The sequence below is a fragment of the Amia ocellicauda genome, chromosome 22 (assembly GCF_036373705.1).
Source record: "Amia ocellicauda isolate fAmiCal2 chromosome 22, fAmiCal2.hap1, whole genome shotgun sequence".
Taxonomy (NCBI): domain Eukaryota; kingdom Metazoa; phylum Chordata; class Actinopteri; order Amiiformes; family Amiidae; genus Amia; species Amia ocellicauda.
In genome coordinates this window covers 13,142,621-13,169,265 of record NC_089871.1, presented here as the reverse complement: position 1 = coordinate 13,169,265, position 26,645 = coordinate 13,142,621, and the positions used below count along the sequence as shown (strand labels likewise).

At 44.9% G+C, this 26,645-nt stretch overlaps 1 protein-coding gene across 3 annotated transcripts in view; it reads left to right on the top strand.

Annotated features, from left to right (window-relative positions):
• Positions 1-2,348: 2,348 nt before the first annotated feature.
• pip5k1ca (phosphatidylinositol-4-phosphate 5-kinase, type I, gamma a) overlaps positions 2,349-26,645 on the top strand; it is a 45,912-nt gene continuing 21,615 nt past the window's right edge. For 2 of the 3 annotated variants that reach the window (XM_066695140.1, XM_066695141.1), the window contains exon 1: positions 2,349-2,720. In XM_066695140.1, coding sequence (XP_066551237.1) covers positions 2,588-2,720 — 133 coding nt within the window. In that variant the 5' untranslated portion in view covers positions 2,349-2,587. The remainder of the gene's footprint in view (positions 2,721-26,645) is intronic. The other variant, XM_066695139.1, reaches the window with a different exon arrangement.

Below are 26,645 nucleotides of genomic sequence, written 5' to 3'. Positions count from 1 at the left end.
CGGAGACTTACAGTCAAGTCAGCCTGTGACTCACAGACAGCGCTGTAATCTTGTCAGATTGTATCACACAGCAACAGCTCTGTTTCAAACTCTGCTATACTTATGTACCTGTTTCCACACCTGACTGCATCCCTCAAATATCATTTCCCCTTCCTCCTTTTATGCAGTGTCCTTTTTAGTGACTGATTATATCAATTAACTTCACTGATCCCCATTCACCTCTCCCAAACAAACACCTGAAGTGTATCAGTCAATAAGGCACCATAGCTCATAAGGGACATAGGCTTGTCATAGGGGACCGTAGGGGACAGCAGTGTGTTGTAGGGGACATGGGCATTGTAGGGGACACAGGTATTTAATTGGGGACACAGACATGTCCTAGGGGACACAGGTTTTGTAGGGGACACAGATGTGTTGTAGGGAATACAAGAGTGTCATAGTGTGAACACAGGCGTGTTGTAGGGGAAAAAGTGTTGCAGGTTCATCTTTGGCCCATATAGTATATCTGCTTTATATTTTACAACTGCACTACTGGTCTCTGTGTATGCATTTTGTCAGTGTGTGTGTCTGTGTGCCGACACTACCTCCCCAGAGTGCAGCGTGCGAGCACAGGGCTTATTCTTACTAGTGTCACTTTCCAGTCACGAGTGATGTTTTGTAATCCGTTGCGAAAGGCTAGCACTTGTAGCAGGTGATGAAGTAAAGTATTTAGGATTTTGTTTGTTTGCCAAGAGAAGGAAACTCTTTACAGGTGTCTCCAACAACACGAATGTAATCGCTCTTGCAGTTTATCTTTCTTCTCAAGTAAAAGTTCTGCAGCAGCGCCACCTGCTGTATAAAACAAACAAAAGCAAACAGAAAGACTTTTGACAGACACATTTAGGGGCAACACAGGCTGACAGCAGTTAACTGTGTACACTGTGAGGTGACAATTAAATGTGACGTACGTATTAAATGGAATTATATTAAAGGGCTTAGAATCAACTATTTTTTGAGACCCTAAAGCGGTGTAACGAGATTGCTACACTGAATCTGTAATCCAATCTTTACAGCTTCCGGCTCCATCCATCACCCAATCATTTTACACATCAGAATCTAGTTCGCTGGTCATGCACCTTATTTATGCTAAAACTAAGGCAAGGACCAGGCCGTTGGACTTCAGACTGAAACATTTTGACACTGTCTAAGCCAAAGTCAGGGTCAGTCAGAGGAAATACAGTTCCCGAATCAGATGGCTGAAGGAGAGCATCTGTAAGAAACGTCAAGGCTAGTTGGTTTGGGCTGAAAGGCAGTCCTAGGCCTAGTTGGGTTGCAGATCACGGTGTTGGACCCCGAGGGAGAGCTTCTCTTGTCTTGGCCGTCCCCCACTCACAGTACAGCAGAGATCAGACTGACAGCAGTGACAGCAAGCACACTGTATTACTGGCTCAGCACATTTACAATACCAACACTCAGATATCCAGCACACGATCAGGCAGCTTATTCCATTAACTTTTTTTCATCCTTGCCCCAATTCAGGTTGGCATAGAACATTCTATTCCAAGAGTTTATATTGTCGTTTCTTTTCTTCTTCTTCTTCCCAGTGTCTATTCAGTGTCAGGGGTTTTGAAGACCTTTCAGCTATTGCCTGCAACCAGAGATGGTTGATCCTGGAATTACAAACAGGGAGCTCTCCCGTGTGGATCTGTCACTGTGCCAAAGATATCAGATACACAGGGCATTTCCTGACTATCGAGCAGCAGGAAGAGAGAGAGTGAGAGTGAGAGAGGGAGGGAGAGAGAGAAAATCAATGTGTGTAATTCTATAACCTCCACTCCGTCCACCCCTAGCTGCAGTTTGAATGTGATGAATGGTAGTTGCGTTAATGAAACACTGCTCTCCGCGGGAATGTGACAGAACTGTTTTTACTTGCATTGGAAGCCCATAATAACCCTTTACATTATTATTTATCATCTGGTTGTCTCTAATAATCACATTAAAGTGTCGTTTGATATTATTAAATACACCCCCCAGCTTAGCTCAAAGCACCCCCAACGTTTTTGAACATTGTGCTGATTGTATTACTGCACTTTGCAATGCTGTGAAATGTTTCATATGTACACTACAAGTCGCCCTGGATTAGGAATGGAATAAATACATAAATAAATAATAATAATGAATAAATTAAACTGCCTATACGAAGAACACACACACAGTCGTCGCAACGCTCTGCAAGTTTTTGTAATCTGTGCAAAGATAAAATGACGCCAGCGTTTCATTACGCAGCTGCTCGGTGACGTAGAGCCTGCTACCCAAGAACGTGTGACGTAGAGCGCACGGAGCGCCGCGGTGCAGAACGGGTCGGGTGAAAGGCGCACAAGCAGCAGCAGCCCAGCCGGCGCGGTCGCTTGTGTGTGCGGCGCAGCGGACAGCCAGACCCGCACAATAGCAGGTGGTTTATCTTTCCTCCAATCCTTATTATTAGCATTACAGTTCGCTCGTATGTTCCGGTTAGCCACATCCCAATTAAAAATACGGTGAGCGATTGGGCGCGTTATTACCAATTGATTTGGACCGCTCGCTCTGCTTCTTCAGCCCGGGAGTGTGAATGGAGTCGCCGGCGGAGGGAGCGGCGAGTCCGGCCGCGGCCGTGGAAGGCAAGCCGCTCTCCGGGGCCGTGGCGTCGGAGGAGACGGACACCGTGATCGGGGTGAGCTGTGGCATGGACGCCTCGGATATGGGTAAGGATGTGGGTTTTAAGATAATAATACCGATTGCAAAACCTGCTTCGACATTATGCTCGATTTGCAATCCGAAATAAAAAATAGACAGCCGGGTTGCTGTGTAGACGGGGGGACCGGGCTTTATTTGATGGATTGTCAGGATGCATAGCGCAGGGCTCGTTTAATTGGATGAAAAGATCTGGTCACGGCTGCACAACGTCATTATTATGATTATTGTGATTATTATTATGTTGCCACCGATATGATGAAGCCCCAGTCAATGGTTTCCCCTCCCAAAGGGCGCAGATACACACGGGTCTTTCAGATAGAGGGCTATTTGTTGTAGATGTTATTAAAGCCTTGCAGTTGCTGCCCCTGAAGGGTATTTTAAACCTGGCGAGGCTTCAAGAATAGTGCAATAAAATGAGGTGACTGGAATAAGCACACTGTCAAAGATACAGCCTGACCAATAGCGTTTATCCGCTGTAATCGGTAGTTATAATAAGATGGGCTAGTATTATGAACGACATGGATATCACTCTTATTCACGGGCATCTTTAATGTCATTGCATGATGCAGTTTTTTCTGTGTGTGTGATATAATCATGTCATTATAAATGCGCACTGTATAGGCGCGCACCGAGTGTTACATCCTATAAGTTTGCACGATTGGGTTGGTTATAATGACTGTGCAAAGCAAGGATTTGCATCTGAACAGCTTGTATGCATCCATGCATTGGATGGTCTGATTGGTCAATATTCCCCCTTCTTTGAGGTCATGTTTGAAATGTGTTTGGTTGGCATGTGCCTGTCTCTGCCATCTCCCCCGATTGTGGTTTAGTTATTGTGTGACTAGTCCATCTGTCGCCAGCTGAGAGGGCAGTAGAGTGGCATGATCTTCATCAGATGGGCATCGCAATAGATACCCACCACCCATGTCTCATGCAGGGTTAAAAACCATCCTCGACCCAATTATATGTTGAAAGAGTCATTCATAACTCTCATTTCAACTGTAAACAGGAAAAGGGGGTCAGAATAATCTGCTAGACGTGATACAGACTCAATTTATTTGTATGGTTTTCCAAAAGATGATGCGAATCCCTTGAAATGCGTCTTGTTGGGTGTAGGCGTTCGCAGATATGACCTGTTTTGCCTGGCTTTGCAGAGCCCCATTTGGGTAATGGCACCGACTGTCATCTGTAACCAGGTCAATGTGCATCTCCTGTGAATATTGGATCAAGTAATTTGGGTGCTCTGCTATTGTGCTGGATTAATTTCTTTTTCACAGGACCGGTGCATGCAGGGGGGAAAAAAACCCAATCCCTCCTGATCGTTCTTGCCAGGGAGTCGTGCACGTTAATGTCTATCGTGCGAACCGGGAGATAAGTGGATTAACAGCTGGGATTGGATGCATTTGCTGTGTGTTAGGAAACCAGGAGCAGGAAAAGTAGGAGAATTACCTCTTTTACAAATGGGAAAAACAATTCAGCCCAGCCCAGACTGTTTATTAAGACAAATTCTCATGTATTCTAGGTTAATCCATTTCCTGTCTGATCTCCTTTAGCTCCTCTGTGTCTAACCCCCCCCCACACTCTCTCTCTCACACACACACACACACACACACACACACACACCTCTATCCACTCTAAGGTGTCACCAACTAGGACAGTGCGGTCAATCCAAACCAGCATGCAAAGCCTTTTAAATCTGCGTTTTTCTCATCTAAAGAGGAGCTGTAATACAGAATTGGAAAACAAGGGCAGAGCTTGCAAACGGGTGAATGGGTTATTCTGCCACCCAATAAAGAATGATGTTTGTGCGTTATGTAATTTTTTTGGGCTGTGCCATCGGGCACTCGTCAGTGCCTGCGTTGCGTGACTGTGTTCGTTCTTGTGAAGCTCGGTATGTCTCCGAGTCTTAGATCACACTCCTGCAGTGAGCTGAAGCCAAAAAATACTTTTTAAAGCACTCTGTGATTCAACAGCTTATAGTTTTGTGCCTGAGCATGGGATCTCTCTGTGCTTTCGTGAACACTTATCTTCCAGGTGCATTGTTCTCTGGCTACTGCAGGGCAAGAGTGAATGAGGATCCACTGCCTGTATCTTGTTACAGCTGATCATTTGCAGCCAAAATCATCAGTTGTTTAATGTTCCTGTTTGTCGCTAACCGTTAACCCCTCAGCCATTGTTTAAATGAGAGAGAGAGAGTGATATATATCCACAGTTGTGTAAAGAAGAATAGTCAGATATTGCCAAATCTAGGTGTGCAACGTTGGTAGAGACCTATCCCAACATAGGTTGGAGGGTGGGGACTTATCCAATTATGATATTTCAGTTTTGTAGTACTTATTTTTATATATATAATTAAAAAATCCAAGTTGTTTTCCTCCCCTAAGCAGTGTGGAGTATAAACAAGACGATTTCTAATTTAGATGCATGAAACTCTGAGGTACTGACCCAGAAAAATATGAAAAATGTTCAGGGGGGTGTAGACTTTCTATAGGCACTGTATGTGTGTTATATATAATAAAGCCTACTGAAGAAGGAAGTACTTGGTTATTTTCCATCTGGTATTTTCTTGGCAGCTCTTCAGTCCTAGTCCAGGAAATCTCCTCACTCCGTGGCTGAAATGTGATCAAGGCAATTAATTAACTTTGCACTGGGCTGGTGGATTAAATGTTTTTTTCTTGCTTTTTTAAGAATGCTCAAGTGAAGGATGCATTAGAGCAGCCTTCAGCAGGTTGGATAAGTGCTCGAAGCTGCTGCTCTCAATGTCTTGTTTGTTAGGAAGCAGGCCTACTTCTGAAGAAGACACTTGAACTTGTGTCGTAATGTACCTGAGGTATGGAGCAACCTGCTGTTTGAGCTCTAATAAATGTAGAGACTGGTTTTAAGTAGCTATTTAATGATTATTATTATTGAATAAAATAGGATGAATCTCTCTCCTGCAACATCTTTTGCTTGTGTGTTGCTCTCTTAGTGTTTACCATCCTAAATGTATGTTTGTATTGTTTGTGCTTGCTTTATTCTGCCTGAAGCGCCTCCAGATCCCCCTGTTCGATAAAGATTATTAGCTTAGCCTCCCTGCAAGGGTTCATCATAACCTCTAGACGTTTCCAGCTCATAGGCTCGCACCCCGGAGCAGCAACCAGCTCCACGCACAGCTGCCAAGCACTGTTGGTTAAGGTGTTGTGCTGGCTGTCATTCCTTTAAGGCGCCTTAAGCAGGTGGATGCTGTGAAATTTCATCACATGAGTGCCTTGGACGGAGAAAGGCTGACTTGGTGAGACCACGCATTGAAACACGGTTCTTAAATTAGCTGGGGAGGTGGGGGGCTCATTTTTTTTTTTAATTTACAGTAGCTCCTGTCTATCTCAAGCAGACAAAATAAAGCTCACTGGAGCAGAACCTGCCTGGCTTTCATTCAGTGACCTATACAGAACTGGCACTGACCACCTCCGGCACGGCTGTGTTTTTACATTCTACTATTACCATCCTTTTTTGGGAGTCCTGACCAACATGCAGCTGGGATACACAAGAGCAGTAATGGGAAATGTCAGTTGTGCAGTTGATGGCGTCATTGAAGACTTCATGACCTGCAGGTTTCAGTGCCAAGTGATGGGAGAAAAAAGAAAAGGAAAGTAACTAAACCATTTGCACCAAATTTGAACTCCCAATGGGTGTGGTTGCAAATGTATTCAGTTTAGAATGCATGAAATATCGCGCCGAAAGCTGCCCGTTGACACGTGTAGATATCGCCGAGACGGGTGCCCAGCCATGCCTGGCGTTTCCCGCTGGCTGGAGTGAGGTGGGACTTAGAAATATCCCAGAGAAATATACAGTGTCAATAAATAGAAATGCATATTAAAAGTCTGCATCAACCCACCTCCGTGCATTGGCAAGGATGCAGTCAGAGCCTCATGCATAGGGATGAGGAGGAAGGCTTGAAGTGGTTTTGCACGGAGATCAAGTAATCCGTTAAGCGCTCATTAAGAATGGTGGTCTCAGTGAGCAAGCTGCCATCAAGGGACTTCCTGTTTGATATGAGGTGGTTCAAAGCCCGGAGCCACGTGCAATTAGCGCACACAACAGTGGGTTTCTTCATGATTCTTTGAAGTCCGTGTGTTTTGCATTCCGATACTTTTTCTTTGTTTTTGTTTTTTGTGTTGACATGTTAATTGCCCAGTGTCACTAGTGTGTGTGTGTCAATGCTGTTCCTCGTGTGGGAGTTGGTCTGCCAGAAAGATGCCATTTGGATCCGCTTTGTATTGTAGAGGAGTTGAGACACTCTCGGCTCCACCGAAATAAATACCCCACACTTGCATAATCAAATTGCTTATATCAAAGGCTCAAACTGTGAAAGCTGGTACTAAAGTCTTCCAAATTTGGGTAGAAGTTCAGTTTTTCTTTTTATGGTAAGAAAGTGGTCTGTAGACTCCCAGCAGTAGCAGTAGATATAGCCCCAGATTGACCCTTTTACATAATGGAGACAACTGAATTATGTGCAATTATTTGATGCATATTTCGTGCTGCATTGCCTAACCCTGCCTGTCTGGGTACTCAACCGGAGCTGACCTCTCTCTCTGTCCGGGCCCATATGCCGTCTCTAAACTCACAGACCGCTTTTCCCCAAACGTTGATAAAATCTTTTAATAAACTCTCTCTGACACAAACCAACACACCATCTTCCCCCCATCAGCCACAAAAGCGATTTATAAGAGGAAAAGTGAGCTGAGTTCGTTCTGTTTTCTGTGGTGGAGCGCAACTTCCTATAGTGAGCCATCTCGTGCTTTTATTTTTGTGATAACCTGGGTGTGGTGTGTGACATTTGTGATATCTTGTGTTTCGAGCCACAAGAATGCAGTCTCTTCTCTCTGCAGCTCCACAATTGGGAGCTGTGTCTCTGACCTCCCAGCCACATGATTCAGAAGATGAACACACAACAACGTTATTGTTAAGATACACACTCCCTTTTTTGCCCTAGCGATAGGTTGGGGGTCCTTGTGTGAGCGGTTAATGGCGTGCCCGGGTGTTTGACGGCCCGGACAGGATGAGGGGAGAAAGGGAGCGGGATTGGGCGGCCAGGATGTCTTGAGAGAAGAGACCCCCGTACAATGGCGAGGGTCCCGTTTCTGTTTTTGCACCACCAAAGTTAACCAGCTCGTGGTCGCTTTGGCACGGTCACATAATGGAGGGACTGTTCCTTCGGCGCCTAGGACTGCGAGAGCGGCATAGTGGGGTCTTGTGCCTTGTATGACCGGAAATTAATCAAGCCCTTTCAGAGTTTATTTTTTATTTTTTATTATTTATTCAGTGTCGCACATGAATAGCATCCGAGCGCTTTTTAGTTGTAAGGTTCCCCATTTACATTCACACAACAGCCTGGCTTGTGTGCCGGCTTCTGCCGCACTACACATCACGGCCTTGTCTCCCAGTGCACAGGCCCTTCCTGTTGCCTTCGCTGCTGGAGACCCCCGAGCAACTGAAACGCAGGGGATGTAAGAAATACTGTGGCTTTGACGGTGTCTGTTTGCAAAATGATTATTCTTCCTTTATAGTTTCATCCCTTTTGTATGTGTTTGTTTTGATGCAATGGGCCGTGGCTAATGAACATATAATTCAAATTTATTTTCATGCACAAACTTGGGGTGGGGCTGGAGGGGATGAATAAATAAATGTCTACAATAATAATCATCACTGGGTGTTAGAGCCGAGCTAGGGAATATTTACTAGCTTTTCTTTTCTTTTCTTTTTTGCATAGATGAGGCAGCTTGGGTGGCTGGCCTTATTTTCCTATTTTGGGTCGATAAGGGGGCCCCAGGTGGGCTGTCAGATTTCTTGTCTTATTTGCCTCTCCGCACGCTCCTGTAGATCTCAAAGTGAAACTGGGCTTTTGCTCTGCCTCCCAGCATTTCCTCCCCTTTTTCCCTCCCATGCAAACCCTGGGCTCAGCATTCTGTCTCTCCTGCAGACGAGCGAGAAAACGCTGACGGCGGCGCAAAACCGCCACGATTGTGGGATTGATCTGCTTCCCTCGCGCTGCCACCAGTAACAATGACAGACGGGGGACGGTTTCTCCCACAAGTCTGATTTTTTTTTTTTTTTTTTTTTTTTTTTTAATTTAAAGCTAATTTTCTTTAACAACAAAAACAAGAAAAGCGCACACGTGAAAATGGAAGAGTTTCAGTCTTCGTCAGGTCCCTATTAAATTCAGGCTGTTCTCGCCACGGTGTGTGGTTGTAATCAGGCGTTGCTAAACAATTCATCTGCTTTATGGCTTGTCAGCTGCTCAAGGCTCTCAATAAGAGTTTCTGCACACCTTGAATACACTGAGGAACAGAGAGTTGATATTTGCTGTAATGACTTCTCACCATGGCCTTTAAAAGTGACTAAGCTTCCTCTTCTTTCTCTGACGCCATACAAGGCTCCGTGTCCCACGATGTGCTCGGCAGCCCGGTTATGTAACGAGCCGGGGCTTTGGCTACCATCCTTGTGTCTTTGGGAATTTGCAATGAGGTGAACCACATTCAAATATGCCCTTCCCACTTTAGATACACTTACTGCTGTCGATCTATAAAACAAACAAGGATTTGCATCCCCTGCTCAGCTTGCAGTCTGCCCATGCAGCTCCGAGAACAAGCGTTTGTTTTGCCGGTGAAGAGTATTCATTCTTTCCAAGGGAAGCTGTTTTCCAGTGTTTTTCAATTTCGTTCTCCCCTGGTAGCCTGGAAACTAAATGTAATAAATTCCCACTTCAATTTTCACAATAGAAGCTTTTGTGGTTAAGGCACGATTTTGAATCTCCTGCTTGATTCCATTACAAGACCCCTGCTAAAGCTATTCAACCTTGCAGATGCACAGAGGAGCGAAGTCCGGCCTTGCTCTCTCTCTGGGCCTCCTCTCCTTCTCCCACTCCTGTAATGAGAAGCTTGCCTCTTTTCTTAGGCCGTGAATGTTTGTGTGCTAGTCAGATGTTTGTCTGTGTGTGAAGGGCCAGCAGGAACTGTCTGTGCCTGTTCCTCCCGTTTGATCTGTGTACCGTGGGGGCCCGAGACTAAACAAAAACATGGAGATCCGGAGCCGTCCTGTTGTAGGAATGAGGATATTGTAATCAAATCGCCCCCTGTACCTTCAATTCTGTTTTTCAATGTCTGTTCATAACGTTCAGTTCTCACACCGTTGAGACATACTGACTAGTTTTAGATGTGTTCTGTTCTGAGCAATTGCTGCATGTGTTTACTACGTTTTTTAAACGGTTAACCTTGTGGTTCATTGTAGAATGAACCTATGCTTTAATTTGAGGCCCATCTCTCCCACCTTCCTCTCCCATTGTAAACCTGACCTCCCCTTTGACCCTTTGGTGGGGTCGGGGTCGTGAACCTCCCTGTTTACAAGGCACATTTCTTTGAAGACCAAGTGGCTTCTGTAAACACCCAAGGGGAGCAATGCGCATCCTTAGCTATACCATCTCCCCGGAATCCCCGCTGAGCCACAGTGCCGTCTCACTTTTCAGAGCTGTCGTGCACATCCTGGCAAATCGATTCTCATTTGCCCTGTTCAGTGACTAAATTGCATCTTTCTATCCTTCCAAAGTTGCAGATTGATTTGCTTTTTTTTCTTTTCCCTGTAAGAATGCTACAGCAACCTTTTTCAAAATCATTGTCAAATATCCATTGAGCAAAGCTTTTCACCGATTGCACTGGAGATTTTAGAGATTTGGAAGTTATGGACGGTTAACCTAGGTGCTGTGTAATACTTTATCTCTGTTTTTTTGTGTTACAATTGTCGCAGCATTCTTTCAACACACGCTTTCTTGACCTATTCTTGTATGTGTCTGTAGCACACCAGTGTTCCTGGGTAAATGTGGGGTATTGTCTCCTATTCAAAAGACAGAACAGCGGTGTGCCCCGTAAGTGGATAACGGCAGTATCTCAGACAAAGCCCAATCGATGGGGGTTGTCACAGTGGAAGGTTGCTCCAGCAGGAGACGGTCACTTGTGAGTTATTGGAACTCCACTTTGACTTTCCCAAAATATTGCTGAAGTCGTACCTGCCAATTGTCATCTGCTAGGGTCAGCTGGAGAGATGTAGACTGCAGGGAGGTGAACGAGAGCATGGTACGGAGGCCCTGGCCTGCCTAGTTAGTCAGCCAAAAGATACCAACACAAATTCCAAAAAACAAAAGTTCTCGGATGGATCCAGCCCCGCATTTACCTGCTCGTGTCTTTTTTTTTTTTTTCACTTGTAATTCTACCTCCTCCTGCTCACACCGGGGTCAGCAGGGCCCTCGCGAGCGTGGAGAGGAATCATAATCACCCTGTACTGGGGCTGAACGGCCCAGCAGAACTTGTTCTCAGAGGTCACCTGCCGAATTCATTTTCTGCCTCGGTTCACCTCGACGGCTCATGAAGTGTGACGAATCGGGTTAAAGTCTTTCAATCTGTTTCTCAAGACGCTGGTCCACTGGCTGTTTTTCCCCCTATCTCCACTCAGGTAGGTTTGTGGGACATGGTACTAATACTAATTAAAGCAGGACCGAGAGAAACAAAACACACAATCTCGTCACCGGCTGGTCTCGCTAGGATATTAAACCTGTTAATTAGGTTCGTTTTGGCATATCGCGCTTGGCATGCATAAAAAGAAGAAATAAATATATAATGCTCCCTTTGGAAAGCCCCTGTGCAAGCTGATCCTTCAAAAAGCCCTTTGTTTCTACGAGAAGCACGAGGTTACCCAGACAGCCCAGCCATGCAGGGGCTGTGGAGCAACACTGAGACTCTCTCTCTGTGTACTGGATATTATATAACTCTTACATAAGCAGTGGTAGAGATTAAGATATTTTCTGTTATATGTTGGGGGATTTAATGTGAGAAAAGCCACAGCCAAAACTGGAGAGTGATCTTTCTCTTGGTGATCTGGAGAACCAGGGACTGCAGAAGCACATCCTCCTAGAACTGAGTGATGGCAGGAATCGGCCTTGGAATATCTGCCTACAGATGTTTGTTGGAATTAATTCTTCCTCCAGGCTTCTGTATTAATCCAGCTGCTCAGAATCATGCCCTATGTCTCCTGTGCCCTGTACACGCTATGCAGCAACACAGGATGAAAGATATAGGATACCGTTGCTACCCTTCACTTACCGTTGGGTATCCAGTATGTGAAATACACTGAGTTTGGAACTATATCTCCTGGTTCCTCCTGATTGAAGAATGGAAGCCAGGTTGGGCTGCTCTTTGATTGTGGTCAAGGTAGGATCATAAAATTGGAGGCCTTGACCAATGGTCCTGTCTTTTAGGGTTTCTGTTTGATAGTTTTATGCAGTCTTGAGTTTCTTCACTGATTAACCTAACCTACCCATTGTAACCTGATGGTTAACTTACAAAGACAGTCACAGATGGTATTTTTTTACGTCTTTAAATGGAGTTTGGGAGGAGGACAACCCCCAATCAAGCTTGTACTCTGCTGAGAGACACACACACTATCCTAAACGCCACGTAACAAGTCAGTAACTCCCCGTTTGCTCAATCTGAAACATTCCCACGGCATTGTCCTCAGATGGACAGGACTTTGACACCTCCAGCGAGCTGCAGATCTTTGTACTCGTATTGTTTGCGCTTGGGAAGATACGATTTGAGTTGAGTATCTTGGGGCAGGCAAGAGAGAAAAATGGAATAGACAGGAAGATTTCCCTTGCAGTCTGTTTTTGTACATTCTGCTACAGATAACAAAGGATCCTTCCTGGAGTTTTTATTTATGCTTTGCTCTCCATGTTTGGTTTGGTTTCTGTAGCGCTGTGACATTTACTGATAGGCTATTGGACCAGGGGGCACACCATGGCAGGAATGCATAGAGAAACAGTGTGCAGAGCTAGTGGTGTGATGTGCGTGCCGCTTGTTATTGCAGATGGGCTCGTGCAGTTGACGGGATGGAACAGACAAGGCGGAATGCTGCTGTCACATGACCTGACCTTTGGAAGATATGACCTCCATGTTGAAAATGACATGGTAGAAGCACTGGGGGAAATCTTCTGCTACTGAAACAGCTGCACTCTTGACTGGGGGTGTATTTTCTTTCAGTGTTATCTGCTGTTTTCACAGTACAATAGAGAGGGAGCATTTGGCAATGGTTGGAAATAGACTACTGTATAATTTCCTTCTCTTGAGGCTTGTGGTTTTTCAAGGCCTAAGGAGTTCGGAAAATTACTGTTGTAGTTGTTGTTTTATCCCCCCCCCCCCCCCCCCCCCGGTGTTATTGTAAATTATAAGGTCTTGCCAGCCAGTGAAATGTTAAGGCCTGCATTTCATGGGAGCTGTGTCCCTTGAAAAAGTGGTTTCAGAAGAAATTGTGATGTGACATCAACCAAGTGCCGGCGTGAGGCCAGGAGCAGGGGAGCCTGAGTTTGTCTCTGAGGGAGGCTGAGGGACACTGGCGAGCAAAAGAGAGATTCTCACATGGCAGATGTCCTTGATCTAATGGCTGATTATCTGTTTTCATACAGATGTCTTTAGATAAGCCATTTAATAATAAAAAAACACAAGAATATAATAGAATGACACGTTCAATTCTCGTGTAACACTTGTGGTACATGTTTTTGGATGACCTAATGACCCAAATGTATATTAAAATCAGTGCTAAGGATCTGAATTGTTCATTGTTGGCCAAGAAGCCTTTATCAAAAGAATGTGAAGTACACTGTAACAAACTCAAAACAAATAATTGGGGATCTCTCTGGACACCCCCCACTCCCTTTCTCCTCTCTCGGCTATTTGCAGATTGTAATCTATAACGGATCATCCGAAGATTATTAAAATGTCTGAGCTGAACCTCAGACTAGACAAGGACATGCAGTGCCTTACAGACTGATGTGTCATTAACTGCGGTGTTTATCATCCCAGTCCTAAATACCTGGAATGGGTCAGCAGGCGATGCATTATGATTTATTTTGGTTATGAAGTCTGGGGACTGGGGGTGGGGGTGGCGGTGGGGGGTGGAAAAATTGAAAAAAAGCTTTAAATCTGTGTCTTTGTGCCTCATCCCCCTGCTTCATCTGCAGCCGTATGTTCGGTATCAATGCTAATCTGCTTCTACTAGCATGACCCGAAATGGAAGAGATGGATTTTAAGCTTTTTTCCCCTTCCAAATCCACATATATACATATATATAAGTATACATTATCCTCACCAGTTACAGGACAGCTGGTGAGCAACTCTGTGGATAAGCGAAGAATCTGGAAATCCATTGCCGACACCTTTTTTCATTTTGTTAGCTTTTTGAAGGTGGAAGTCTATTTTTTTTTTTTTTTCCCCCTTTTGATATTGACAGGTATAAACTGACACTTAAGGGCTATTCCGGACTCCACAGATCGAAATATATTGGACTTGCTGAACAAACTGAAGATGTGACCATTGCACACCCTGCGGCACCCAACCCAGCGCAAGGTGCTGTAAGCAATCCAATTTAAACATTTCACAACAGCCCATGCCTCCGATGAATAATTCAATAAGTGCAGATTTACTCTATCTTGTAATATTCCTTTCAGTTCGGAGATATTAGATATTCCTTGGACAACAAAATGTGTAAAATATACTGATCTTGTGTAACTAGAGACTCGTCCAGATACTCCCGCATTTATTACAGGTTTGTTGAGAAACCGACATTTTTTTGTATTATAATTTTGTTCCCAGGGGAATATTAACATAAGTATATGCCTCTGTCATTTTGTTTCCCTTACGTTTTTTTATTGGAGGACGCTGTCTGAAAGCTGTCTTAGTTTTTCTGATGTCTGTCTGTTGTTGAGTTACAAGAATGGTACAACGATAATTTAACCCCTAACCTTTAAATCAAATCAAACCTTACTCCTCACCCTCACCCCCTATCCCCCTCTATTGTGTCCAATCTCTTCACCCTCCAAGAAAGGGCTCTGCGTCTGTCTGTAGATGCCTTGTTTTGGTGTAATGCAATGTGGGCCAGGTTTCTTTCTAAAAGAGTTTCTCCTGTTCTCTACCCTGTATATGATGTGTGTTTCGCTCAGCTTACAAACTCAGCTTGCCCTTCCCTCTCCCATTTCTTCTCCCTCCTCTGTGTTCGACCACAGGCTATGCTGGGTGTTCTCCGAATCACGCCGCCTCCGCCACAAACACCTCCCGCCCAGGGCATAGGCCGCTGCAATGCTATACGAGTTCATCAGCAGATTAAATTACACAGCAGATTGAGCTATGATGAGCCTGGCCGAGCATATAGGGGTGGGAGGGAGATGTTTACTTTTTTTTTTTTGTCTCAAATCTCAGGAAACCTCTGCTCACAAGCTTTCCTGGAAGATTATGTAATTTTAATAACGCCCAAGTCGGCTGTTCACAAGACAAGGGGGGAAAATCAATCGTAAAAGGGAGATCCCAGCTACCTTCTGTCAGGTCATACACCGGCCAACAGAGAGGCTGTGTAGGACAAGCCTCACAACAGTCTTTCCGACTGGCATCTAATGATATGTTATGAAACCTACACTACTTCACATTTCCACATTCACACTTGATTATAGGCAGGACGACCGTTTGATGGCAGTTTTGAGCAGTGTACATGACAAATATATCCCTGGTTATATGAAAAACATTTAGGGGCCATTGGTGGCCATTGGTGACCATTGGTGCCTGAGTTGAGAGTGGCAAAGGTGCAGTCCTTCAGTGCTTAAGCACAAAGAGAATTACTGTCCAATTGGCCCTTACTGGATCCGGCACTGCACCTTTTAAAGCAATCGCAACCCGTGCTGAACCTCCGGACTCGCTCCGGACTCCCGTACAGAGATTCTAAATCCCAGCGGTCATCATTAATAGATCTCCTGCCTCCTTCCTCTCTGCTCTGACATGATTAAAGCCTTACTTTATATAAAAAAAAGAAAAAGCTAGAAGACCACAGAAAAGATGGGAAGACTAAATCTTAAACATTGCTGCCGTGACATGGAAACGATGAGCTTTACATCGAAACAAGTGGCAACGTCTTAGGGAGGCCTTCATCCTGCAGTGGATCAATATAGGTTGATTGTTGATAGTGATATATAATAATCATCAAATCATATAAATATATATAGCCTATGTGTGTTTAAAAAGAGAAAAGTCACTCTTTCCCTCGCCATCCCCCCAGTATAATCTCTCTAAACATGAGAAGCAATTTCCTGTCCTTTGGCTGGTACAGGATCTCAGAGATTGGGGAGATTAGCAAAGATAGTCATGACATGTGGTTTTCCCTTTATTTTTATGTATGCCTTTATTTATTTATTTATTAATCTATCTATCTATCTATCTGTGAATCAGTATCAATACACACAACCCCCTGTTCACACCGTGTCCTGGGGCCCATGACCGACAGGTGGGGGAGCCTTCGTCACCAGGGGTTCTGCCGTCCCCCACCCTGTCCTGCTGTCCAGCTGTGATGTCGTACCGATGTAACCACTTTAACTACTAGGCGGTAAATTTGGGAGGCGGGGAGGACGGAGACTATAAGGCAGCCCACTCTCTGCTCAAGTGTTTTCAAGACGAAAACAAACAGTGTTGCATAATGCTTTCTTTAATCCCTCGCCCGGGAGCACTGAGCTGTTTTTAGCTCCCTGCCGGAGGGACTGGGGGGCTTTAAATGGCTAAGGCTGAATGGCTCTGAAAATCTGGGCTGAAGCAAAGATGCCTCCTGAGAGAGACCACACACAAAATGATACAATGATACACACACAAATACAGAAACATACACACTGACGCACACACTTCAGGGATGGAAAAATAACTCTTCACTGCATAAGCAATGGGAAGATGTTTCATAGTGGTTTCCCATGATTCAACATGCCTTGACTGCCTTCCACTCTGCTGTTAATAAACCCTAAAAGTCCACTAGAGGAAACATGCCTTAGACACATTTGTCATGTACCATGGTATTCCCACAGATGGTTCAGTGTAGTTAAGCATGTTGATGGCATGTTGAACCTACAGGAAACCAACTAACCACAGTAATACCATGCTAAAGTGCTCTTCTATGGTGAATTGACCTGGGTAGACTTGTATAAGGGTGCTATTGTTATTTACATTGTGACGCTGATCTTTGATGCTGAGCACCAATCAGGTCCCGCTGCCGTCGCAACACCAACAACATAAAAAACAGCGCCACCATAAACAGTCATTATGGGGATTAAGCTTGTTAGCTTTTCTCATTTTGTCTTTTGCAACAAAGACGTCGTTGATGATTTCATCGAGACCGACTCGGTTTTCTGTTCCGGATTTTTATCAAGCTGGTGCTCCCCAGGATGTTCCGCCTCCCGAGACAAAGGGGAACGTGGCGCCCAGCCGTCGGCCCCGGGAGGCGTCTTTCCCGGCAGCGCCTCTGATCTTGTGCCTTGAAGGAAGAAGTGGTAATCTGCTCAGAACTCCCCAGATATTCGTAAACGGAGGATTAGAGTGACGTGTGCTAGATCAGAAGCAAAAAAACTGTTATTTTGTGTTTTTTGTTTGTTTTATTTGCAGAAACTTCCACAATAAGTACGATGATAGTTTTGTCAGATATTTTACTAACAGTTCACTCGTTTGTTTTAGCGTCCTTGATCGTCCTTTTATTGTCCCAGAAAGCCAGCCTGGTAGCTTCGATGTGGAGGACCGCACACGAGCACTTAAATAACACTAATGGGTCTGACTGGCTGATCGCTTTAAATATGTAGATCCTCTAGAGCCTCGCAGTGTGAGATGGAAGAGCTCATAACGCTGATTCCACGTCACAGCGGGCGACGGGATTAAGCGGTGACCTGCGGCCGGTCTAGACTTGTTATGGTATTGTTTGTCTGTTCCTTTTTATTATGACGACGATTAAGACAGCAGAATTTTTCCACAGTTTTGGACTCTGGATGGCCTGGATCCGCTTTCGCCAAACACAAAGGAGGAGGGGGGAAAACAACAGAAAAAACTCAGTGAGAAGGCAGTAGAGCGAGGCACGATGTCCTTTATGGGCAGTTATTTCGCTAAGAGGCCCTCTGTTCAGATGATGTCTGGACACCTGCCAGGGGGTTTGCAGTCAGGATCAGATTTGCTCAGTCCTCTTCCCCTTTAGCGCAAAGTCACTAGGAGTGGGTTAACATCTATGCAGAATACCACAAAAACGTAATGCAATTTCCATAGTGATGCAAAAGACAACAAGGTCTTTGATTGCAATTGGATCCGCTGCAGCGTAAGCGTGTGGGGAAGATAAAAAGTAAATGAAAAGTGATCTCCTGATTAGATTAAATTAGTTTTCAGTTTCAACAAGTTAAATACACTCCCCACTCCCCTCTTTCTCATCTGCTGAAATGCAATTATGATTTCTTTCCTGGCTTCTGGAAGAGACCCGTGCATCGATCTTTGCATCAGTTGAGTGCAGGGACTTTTGTCTTTGATCTTTGTGTGTGTTTGTGTGCGTGTCGATTTAGTCATAGTCATGACACGCATTGAAAGATCTGCCTCCGAGCTCCTGTTTTGAGTCACAATGGGAAGCTAACCTTTATTCAATGGGAATATCAGACCACAGAGAGAGCGATTTACAATCCGCTTTTGCATGCATGCAAAACCGGTCCCGTGACTTGACTTCCATCAGCTCTAAACTAGGGCACAGTTGGAGTGTTTATCCACTCTTGCCTAATACAGTTGCATCGTAATTACTCTGTTTTTTTGTGTGTCAGGGTAGTGTTGTACCTAGCAGTGCAGGGTACGGCACGGCGATGACCGTAACCCAGTCCAGAGTTAGTGGGAGAGAGAGAGGGTAGAGGGAGGGAGACCTGTGTGAGAGTACAATGTTTGTTCCGAAATCTTCTATTATTATAGCCCAGCTATGGGCAGAAGCTGTGGTGCATAAGTTCTCTCAGACCTCAATAAGCCCTTTATACGTACAAGGCTATAAAAACTGTTGTCAACTTCGAAGCACACTCGATGCTGTGAGTGTACTGGGTTGCAGTTAATCTGCTGGAATGGTTTTTGAGGCCTCACTGTTTGGCAAGATCCTGAAATGGTAGCTGGAGGTGGGAGAGAAATGTGTCTGCGATGGGAGTTTGGTCTGCTTGTCTGTCCACGTGCACATGTTGCTCTCTGCGGCTGGGAAGACTATCCTGGCCAGTCACACGCACACATTTCTCTGAAACACTGGTGTCACTGCGCTATCTGAGCAGTTCCTCAGTGTCGAGTCTGACCCCAAACACCTCCGGCTCAGGCCATGGAGAGCTCCAATTTAATCTGCGTCTCCCCGGCAGACCCGATCAATAGTGTTTTCGGCATTGTCTTTAGAAAATCAATCGCTTGGCAACAGCGAGCAGGTGTCGACACACTGACTTCATACGGGAGTTGTAAACAACATGCTGTTGCCGTAAGAGGAGGGGTTTAATGGTTTTTAGTATTTTTAGTTTTTTTTTTAAACACAAATACACAATAACTTCAGCACACTTGACCAGTTCCACTCACGAGGTGTTCGGTGAAAGGACGCCAAATTGCCGGCCTGCGTTCTGGTCTTTGTGAGCTCACTTCAGCCTGTTCCCCAAATTGTGTGCAGCCTTTTTTTATTGAAGCCGTGGAACACCAGACAATTTGAGAACCGCTCGGCCCCGCCTCCTCCTGCAGTCATCTTCAGTGACTCAGCACGCACCATGTGACCTGGCAGCACGCTCCAGACACCCGAAACCCTTTGTGTAGAGAAGGATCCAAGAAGCACAGGAGAAAACCACCGCACACAAAGTAACTTGTACCTCTGCCTTTTCCTCTTGTAGAATCCTCTACTTCCTGATTTTAGTTTATTGATGTTCTAGAACCAAGGCATGACCAACATAACAAAACACAATCTCCTCACTGGTGGATCCCACTAGGATATGAAACCTGTTAATTGTGTAGTCGATTCTCTTGCTTGGCATAAACCATTGTTGGTGGGTGGGGGGATGCTCCCTTTTGGAAAGCCCATGTGCGAGCCGATTCTTCAAAAAGCCTTTTGTTTTCACAACAAGCGATGCCCGGACTCAGCTGAGCAACAGCATGCAGGCGCTCTTCACCGCCCCCTCCACCCGCTCTCTGTCTCTGTGCATGGCCTGTTTGGGCTGCTGGAGGCTGCAGCGGAGTCCAGTGTGCCAGCTGTGTGTGTTCAGACTGCGCGTGATCGCAGCTAATCTGGAGCTATTCACCCCAGGAGAATGGCTCTTTATGGAGAGAGCATCCCGCATGGAAAAAAATAAAAATGGTGATGCGGGAGACTTGAGGCAGGGGCAATATCAACGACCACATGACCACCGGGGTCCCCTGTTGCCTCCCTTGCACACATGCATGTTTTGGGGCAATTTCAGAATCAGCAAGAGCAGTTTGAGTGACACGTTCTGTGAAGCACAGGCCGTAAAATTGTATTATGACGGCCGTGTCAGGCAGCCCCCGGCCAGCTACTGATTTATGAATACTAACGCAATGAAAATCAGGTTTGACTGCTGCTTCCTGCCAGCCCAGCTCTCTCTCCCTGTCCTTTCCATAACAGAGTCTGTGAAGAACAGTGTTTGCTGGTTCTAGGAGTCGTAGACCGCGTCTACATTTTCCTGCAGTGCTTTGGCTAGTGTTGCCGATCGTTCAGCAGCCATTGCTCACGGTCCTGTTGCAGAGACATCTCCTCTGGCCACCACATATCTCATATTTTTGGGTCACTATGCTAAGTGTTTCGCCAGACTGCACCAGCCCTACCAGTTCTGCCACTTCTGTCCTTCATGGTCAGTTTCTAACGGCGTCATCAGATTGTTTCGGGGAATTCTGTAAAGGAACTTGGTCGATTTTGTTTGTCACATGAAAGGCATGCTGTGTACCATCCTGCAAACATGCAGATTTTTGAATAAAGAGCGAGAATGAAATTACTTGCTTTCCTCTTCTTCCTTTTTATTTTTTTATTTTTGCACTGACATCCTAATTGATAATTCCTGAATATGGCCTCGTATATATAATCCTCTTAAAACTCACAATGAATGACAGACGGTTGTTATATTATTAATCAGGCTGCCGTTACATTTACAGCAATGACAGCACTGTCGTCTTTATTGTGTTTCAGAAAAGGTCTCTTCTGAGGTAAAAGCACTCGGGCCGAAGGATTTAATTCATTTTGTTTATTTATCTCTGTCGGGTAGTTTCAGCCCTCATGACATCAGACAGCTGGGAGATCTTTTTTTTTTTTTTCCCAAGCTGCTCTATGGCACGTGCTGGCTGGGCACACGTTGTCTGTGATGGTGTCACACTTCAGACGGCGCTGTCTCCCACAGTGCTATCAAGAAAAGAGCTTAGGGTGGAAATTAATGAAGCCCCCGAGAAACTGAGGTGTTACTGTACTTCCAATCAGGCCTACCTGATTGGGGACTACTCTCTCTCTCACCACATTTGCACAACACACACACACACATACGCAGTTGTTGTGTTTGAAACATACAGCTTTATTCTTCCTCACATGTTGCTGCAGCATTTCCACTGCTCTCTTTGCTCTCTGCCTCGGATGAATAACGCACAAATTAATATTTGCACCACGTTTCGAAAGACCCAAACCCTCAACATCTTTTAATAAACGCCTACCATTTATCCGTGAATCCATTCTCTTTAACATCCCACTCCACAGTCTGTTAATATCCAGCACTCCAGTCAGTAATTCAGATAACAAAGAGCTGCAGAATGCATCATTTGCAAAACGGACCCAAGTTTTTCACCTCTTGCTTCTCTGAGATAAGAAGTATCTTTATCTTTTTTTTCTCTCTCACCGCATGTGTGTCACAAATTGGTCTCAATTTTCCTATGTGGTGAATCCTCATAATGAAAGCAGTGAGTCTTAAATGCAACACAGCCAGTATTATATAGGGATATTTTTGGGCCTCCATACGAAAACAATAAAAGCTACAAACATCTTTTGTCTTCTCTGCCCAAGGGTATATACACTCACCTAAAGTATTATTAGGAACACCTGTTCAATTTCTCATTAATGCAATTATCTAACCAACCAATCACATGGCAGTTCAATGCATTTAGGGGTGTGGTCCTGGTCAAGACAATCTCCTGAACTCCAAACTGAATGTCTGAATGGGAAAGAAAGGTGATTTAAGCAATTTTGAGCGTGGCATGGTTGTTGGTGCCGGACGGGCCGGTCTGAGTATTTCACAATCTGCTCAGTTACTGGGATTTTCACACACAACCATTTCTAGGGTTTACAAAGAATGGTGTGAAAAGGGAAAAACATCCAGTATGCGGCAGTCCTGTGGGCGAAAATGCCTTGTTGATGCTAGAGGTCAGAGGAGAATGGGCCGACTGATTCAAGCTGATAGAAGAGCAACTTTGACTGAAATAACCACTCGTTACAACCGAGGTATGCAGCAAAGCATTTGTGAAGCCACAACACGTACAACCTTGAGGCGGATGGGCTACAACAGCAGAAGACCCCACCAGGTACCACTCATCTCCACTACAAATAGGAAAAAGAGGCTACAATTTGCACAAGCTCACCAAAATTGGACAGTTGAAGACTGGAAAAATGTTGCCTGGTCTGATGAGTCTCGATTTCTGTTGAGACATTCAGATGGTAGAGTCAGAATTTGGCGTAAACAGAATGAGAACATGGATCCCTCATGCCTTGTTACCACTGTGCAGGCTGGTGGTGGTGGTGTAATGGTGTGGGGGATGTTTTCTTGGCACACTTTAGGCCCCTTAGTGCCAATTGGGCATCGTTTAAATGCCACGGCCTACCTGAGCATTGTTTCTGACCATGTCCATCCCTTTATGACCACCATGTACCCATCCTCTGATGGCTACTTCCAGCAGGATAATGCACCATGTCACAAAGGTCGAATCATTTCAAATTGGTTTCTTGAACATGACAATGAGTCATGCTTCGTGCCCTGGATGTGCATCCCACAAATCTCCATCAACTGCAAGATGCTATCCTATCAATATGGGCCAACATTTCTAAAGAATGCTTTCAGCACCTTATTGAATCAATGCCACGTAGAATTAAGGCAGTTCTGAAGGCGAAAGGGGGTCAAACACAGTATTAGTATGGTGTTCCTAATAATCCTTTAGGTGAGTGTATATTTGACTCTTTTATAAGCTGTGTAGCACTGCTGAAGTTACCTCCACTTACCTAAAAAAAAAAAATGGTTTGACTCCGCACCTCTGTGCAATTGTGCTCAAAATCAGTGAAGCCACATTGTATACCAGACATGCCTACTATTTGTGAAAACAACAGTTATTGTTGTTCAGAATTGCGCATTGGGACTCTTATTTTGCCGGCTGTGCCTTTGACTTTTAACCTGCCTGGCACCATCTCACTCTCCTTGCCCTCCTTGGCTAGTCAGAACTGCCCCTACCTCACTTGCGTCGCGTCTGATTGGCAGCTTTCTGGTGGCACTGGACTGATGACTGAATGGAGGGGTGGCTGCTCCCAGGCGGGGATTAGAGAAAGGCAATCCAGTTGAGTTCTGCCCTCCGCATTGAGCTCTCCACGAATAGAAAGGCTCCCGACGTTACAGACAACAGCTCTCAGTACCGTAGTGGCTTTCCGATTTTGAATTTTAATTTGTTTATTTTTTGTGGTTAGATTTTGTGTTTGATTCATCACATTCATCAACGCAAAGACATCTGCTTTTTTGGGAAACTTTGCTCGGGCAATTTGCCGCTCTCCTGGTGGACGACATTTGTTATTGAATTTTTTTTTTTTTTTTTTTTTTTTTTTCCCCCTCTATCCCCCCCAACGTTGGTTGGTGGTGTTGGATGGTTTCAGCCATTATTGAGTTAAGATGTCATCTGTCATCATGGAAAACATAACAGGTAACACGTTAATCCTCTGTGGTGAAAACCGTGCTAATGTATTACAGCAAAAGGCAAAATTCTACATTTCTACCTGTTTTCCCAAATAAACAAACTTGGTACTTAGGAATTCACAGTGATTTCTGTTTATTACAAAACCTAGCTGTCTTGTCTTGTCTTGTCTTGTGTTGTGTTGTGTTTATTTATCCAGGGATTGCTTGTTACGCTGGCATCAGCTGGGTGCTTATTAATTACGTTTAATAGAGACATCAAACGCAACATTGTTTGAGTTGCTGCCTTATGTCAGTCAGCAGTTGGGGGCTAAAAGCTCATAAAAGGTTTTTCTAATTGATGCCTCTAAAATGCGAGATCAAGGAGACTAAATCCTATTAGATGGATGCTTAAAAAAGTAATGAATCCTCCTTGTCAAATAAATTGTGCAGTGGGAATTGTTAAATACAAAAGTGCTGCGGGGCTTTTTATTTAACAGAGCAGATTGAATCCCTGTGTGAGGAATGCCACAAGTTCCACAAAAACAAATCCCCAAAGAGTCCAGTTTTCGTCTCCGAGATTTAATCCTGCTTTGGCAATGCAGGGAAACTCTTAATCACCAAGCTCTTTAAGATTAGCAAAAATCCATCTGAAAAAATCTGGTTTTCACCTGTCTTTCGAAGTGAAATGGCACCCACTTACATCGGGGAGGGGGGGGGTTGGAAAAGGTTTTAGTTTTTTGCTTTAGGAAGTATGTTACTTAAACTCTTAGGGTTGAGCTAATTTAACCAGGCAGGAGGTGTCTTCTACATTAGAGAGAGGTGGATATAGGAGGCCGAGATTTCTGCTCTGGTGGCATCTTGTATTTGCCTTTCAGCTCTACTGTCTAAATTAAGAACATTTGCCTCAGGCTAAAGGAGGATACAATTATAGCAACTAATTGAAGAGAATGAATTCAGACGAATGCTTTTGAGATTGTTTTGGGGGTAATTCTTGCATGGTTTCTGAAATGTACCATCTCTGAATGGCTAGTTTAAAAGAAGTATATTTTTAGATCACATTTGCTCTTGCTGTTGGGTCTTAAATCACAGCTTTGATGGATTCGGTCTGAATGCAATGAAAAATTATAAATAATGGATGCCTAAGCTCAGACCACCAGTAGATGCTTCAAGCTTGGAGAAGACCCCAGGGTTGAATGGCTGGAGGTGATTGGAGCATGATGTTGGCCTATTTATCGGTGTAATGTTTTGGAGAAGCTCAGATGTTGCCTGCTAGCACTGACTCTCCGGATGGATCAGCCATCTTCAACACTCAGAAATCATGAATAAACACTTCTCTTTTGAAAGGTACTGTCCCCTCCTCACTGATTTCTAATCCAGTGCTCTGTGTGTTCTTTCGCTCCCTCCCCCGTATAGGAAACTCAAATAAGCAAGTACTTCAGATAAGCAACTAGTTGCAGCTTCCAAGGTCTTGCCCCTCTCAGATGCAGTTATTTCCTGCATTGTGTGACTCCCTGTCAAAACCATGCTGGAACTTGGCCCCGGCCCTGCAAAGACTGTAGTCAAGACGGTCTTGACAGCCCCCCCCCCCCCCCGCAGTCGAGCTTGTGATATCACCTTCTGTTGGCCAGCTGGCATGTCCTGGTCTCACGCCATCTGTGGCCCGGTGCCGTGATGCGCACTGGATGAGAACCGCGTGGCAGGAGAGGTGCGGGGTGGCGCTGGCCTGCGGTGGGATGTTGAGGGTTGTTGACATCATTGCGCTGTTTTTGTTTTTATTGCCGTTCGTGCAGCATTGGAGTGACTTTGAGGTGCTGCTCACAGTTAAAGATACTTATCGAAACTGAGGGAACGAATGGGACAAGCGAGCGGAGGCTGAAATCGGGTCTGAGCACATCTCCTGCCCCGCTCACGTTCAGGAAGGGCATCTGAATGTTGTCCCTTGGCATGATTTACCACTTGCACAGTGGCACAGAATGGTGGCGATAGGTGACTAAACGCCTGTGTATAGATCCGTGTATAGATATAGGTCAATTGGCTGTTGGTGATATTGTAAAACACTCAATACTGTAATGATGAAGGAGAGCAACCTCTGGGAAAAGCTCCTGCCGTATGAAAGCGCAGACTTCTCGTGCAGATGGGGAAATGGGGTTCTAATTCTGACTGAGCAGCTCCCTTCCTACAGATGCTGGCTAATGTTTCACACACTCACACTCTGTTTTGTGTGGCATTTTGCATGTATGAGGTTGTTCTCTTTCCATCCAGCGACTGACCCATTTTACGCAACACAAACGCACAACACACAGGGCTTTTGTGTATCTAATCCCATCTGGACATGCAAATAAAAGCTAATCGACCTTAGCCGGGGTGCCATGGAAACCAGGCAGGTGAGGGTGAGGGTGATGAGAGGGGGGTGCGAGAGTTGGGAGCTTTTTGAGCACGTGATGCAAACAATGTTGGAAATAACTCGTATTCCGTGGCAACACAATCCTTTTTGGATTCGATGAGCTCCAGGCTGTTGGTCGAGGTCTGTGGATGAGAGGGAAAAGCAAAAAGGATTTGATTTAAGATCCAGAATCAAGTAGGGAACATCCAGCCCCTGCAGCTGACTTGTACCACCCCTGACGCTCGTTCCTGAGTTTTGAAGCTCACTGCAAGGAAGGGTTTCTATCACGGCTGGGTCTGGCTGGGTGGATCGCAATTAGTGGCTGAACCACTCCTGTGACTTCCTGCCACCAAAAAAGCACATTTTGATGTAGATAATACAGGGGTGACCAAGCACATCTGCTGTATTTTTACCAGTGTAGTCTACTTTCATTATTGCCGATTTTAAAATAGCAAATCCTCAAAATGGTGGCTAGTGTTTATTTTGGTTTAGACCTGTACTTATTGGTGTAAAGAGATGTATATAGAGAGTATAGACTTGGGCTTCGTTGTTTTTCGCCTTTCTTGATTTTGCTCTAAAATGACTTGATCGATTGTGACAGCTTCAGTAACAGTAAGGGAACAGAGGTGGATGAAGCCGAACATGTGATGCTAATAAATGTGCCGTGCGCTGGTGTGCCAGGCAAATGCATGAACTCTCTCTGAACTCCCTTTCCTAATTCATCTTGGAATCATTCATGCTGCTGAGGGATTTCCAGTCTTGTAGTGTAGCAAGTATTGACGG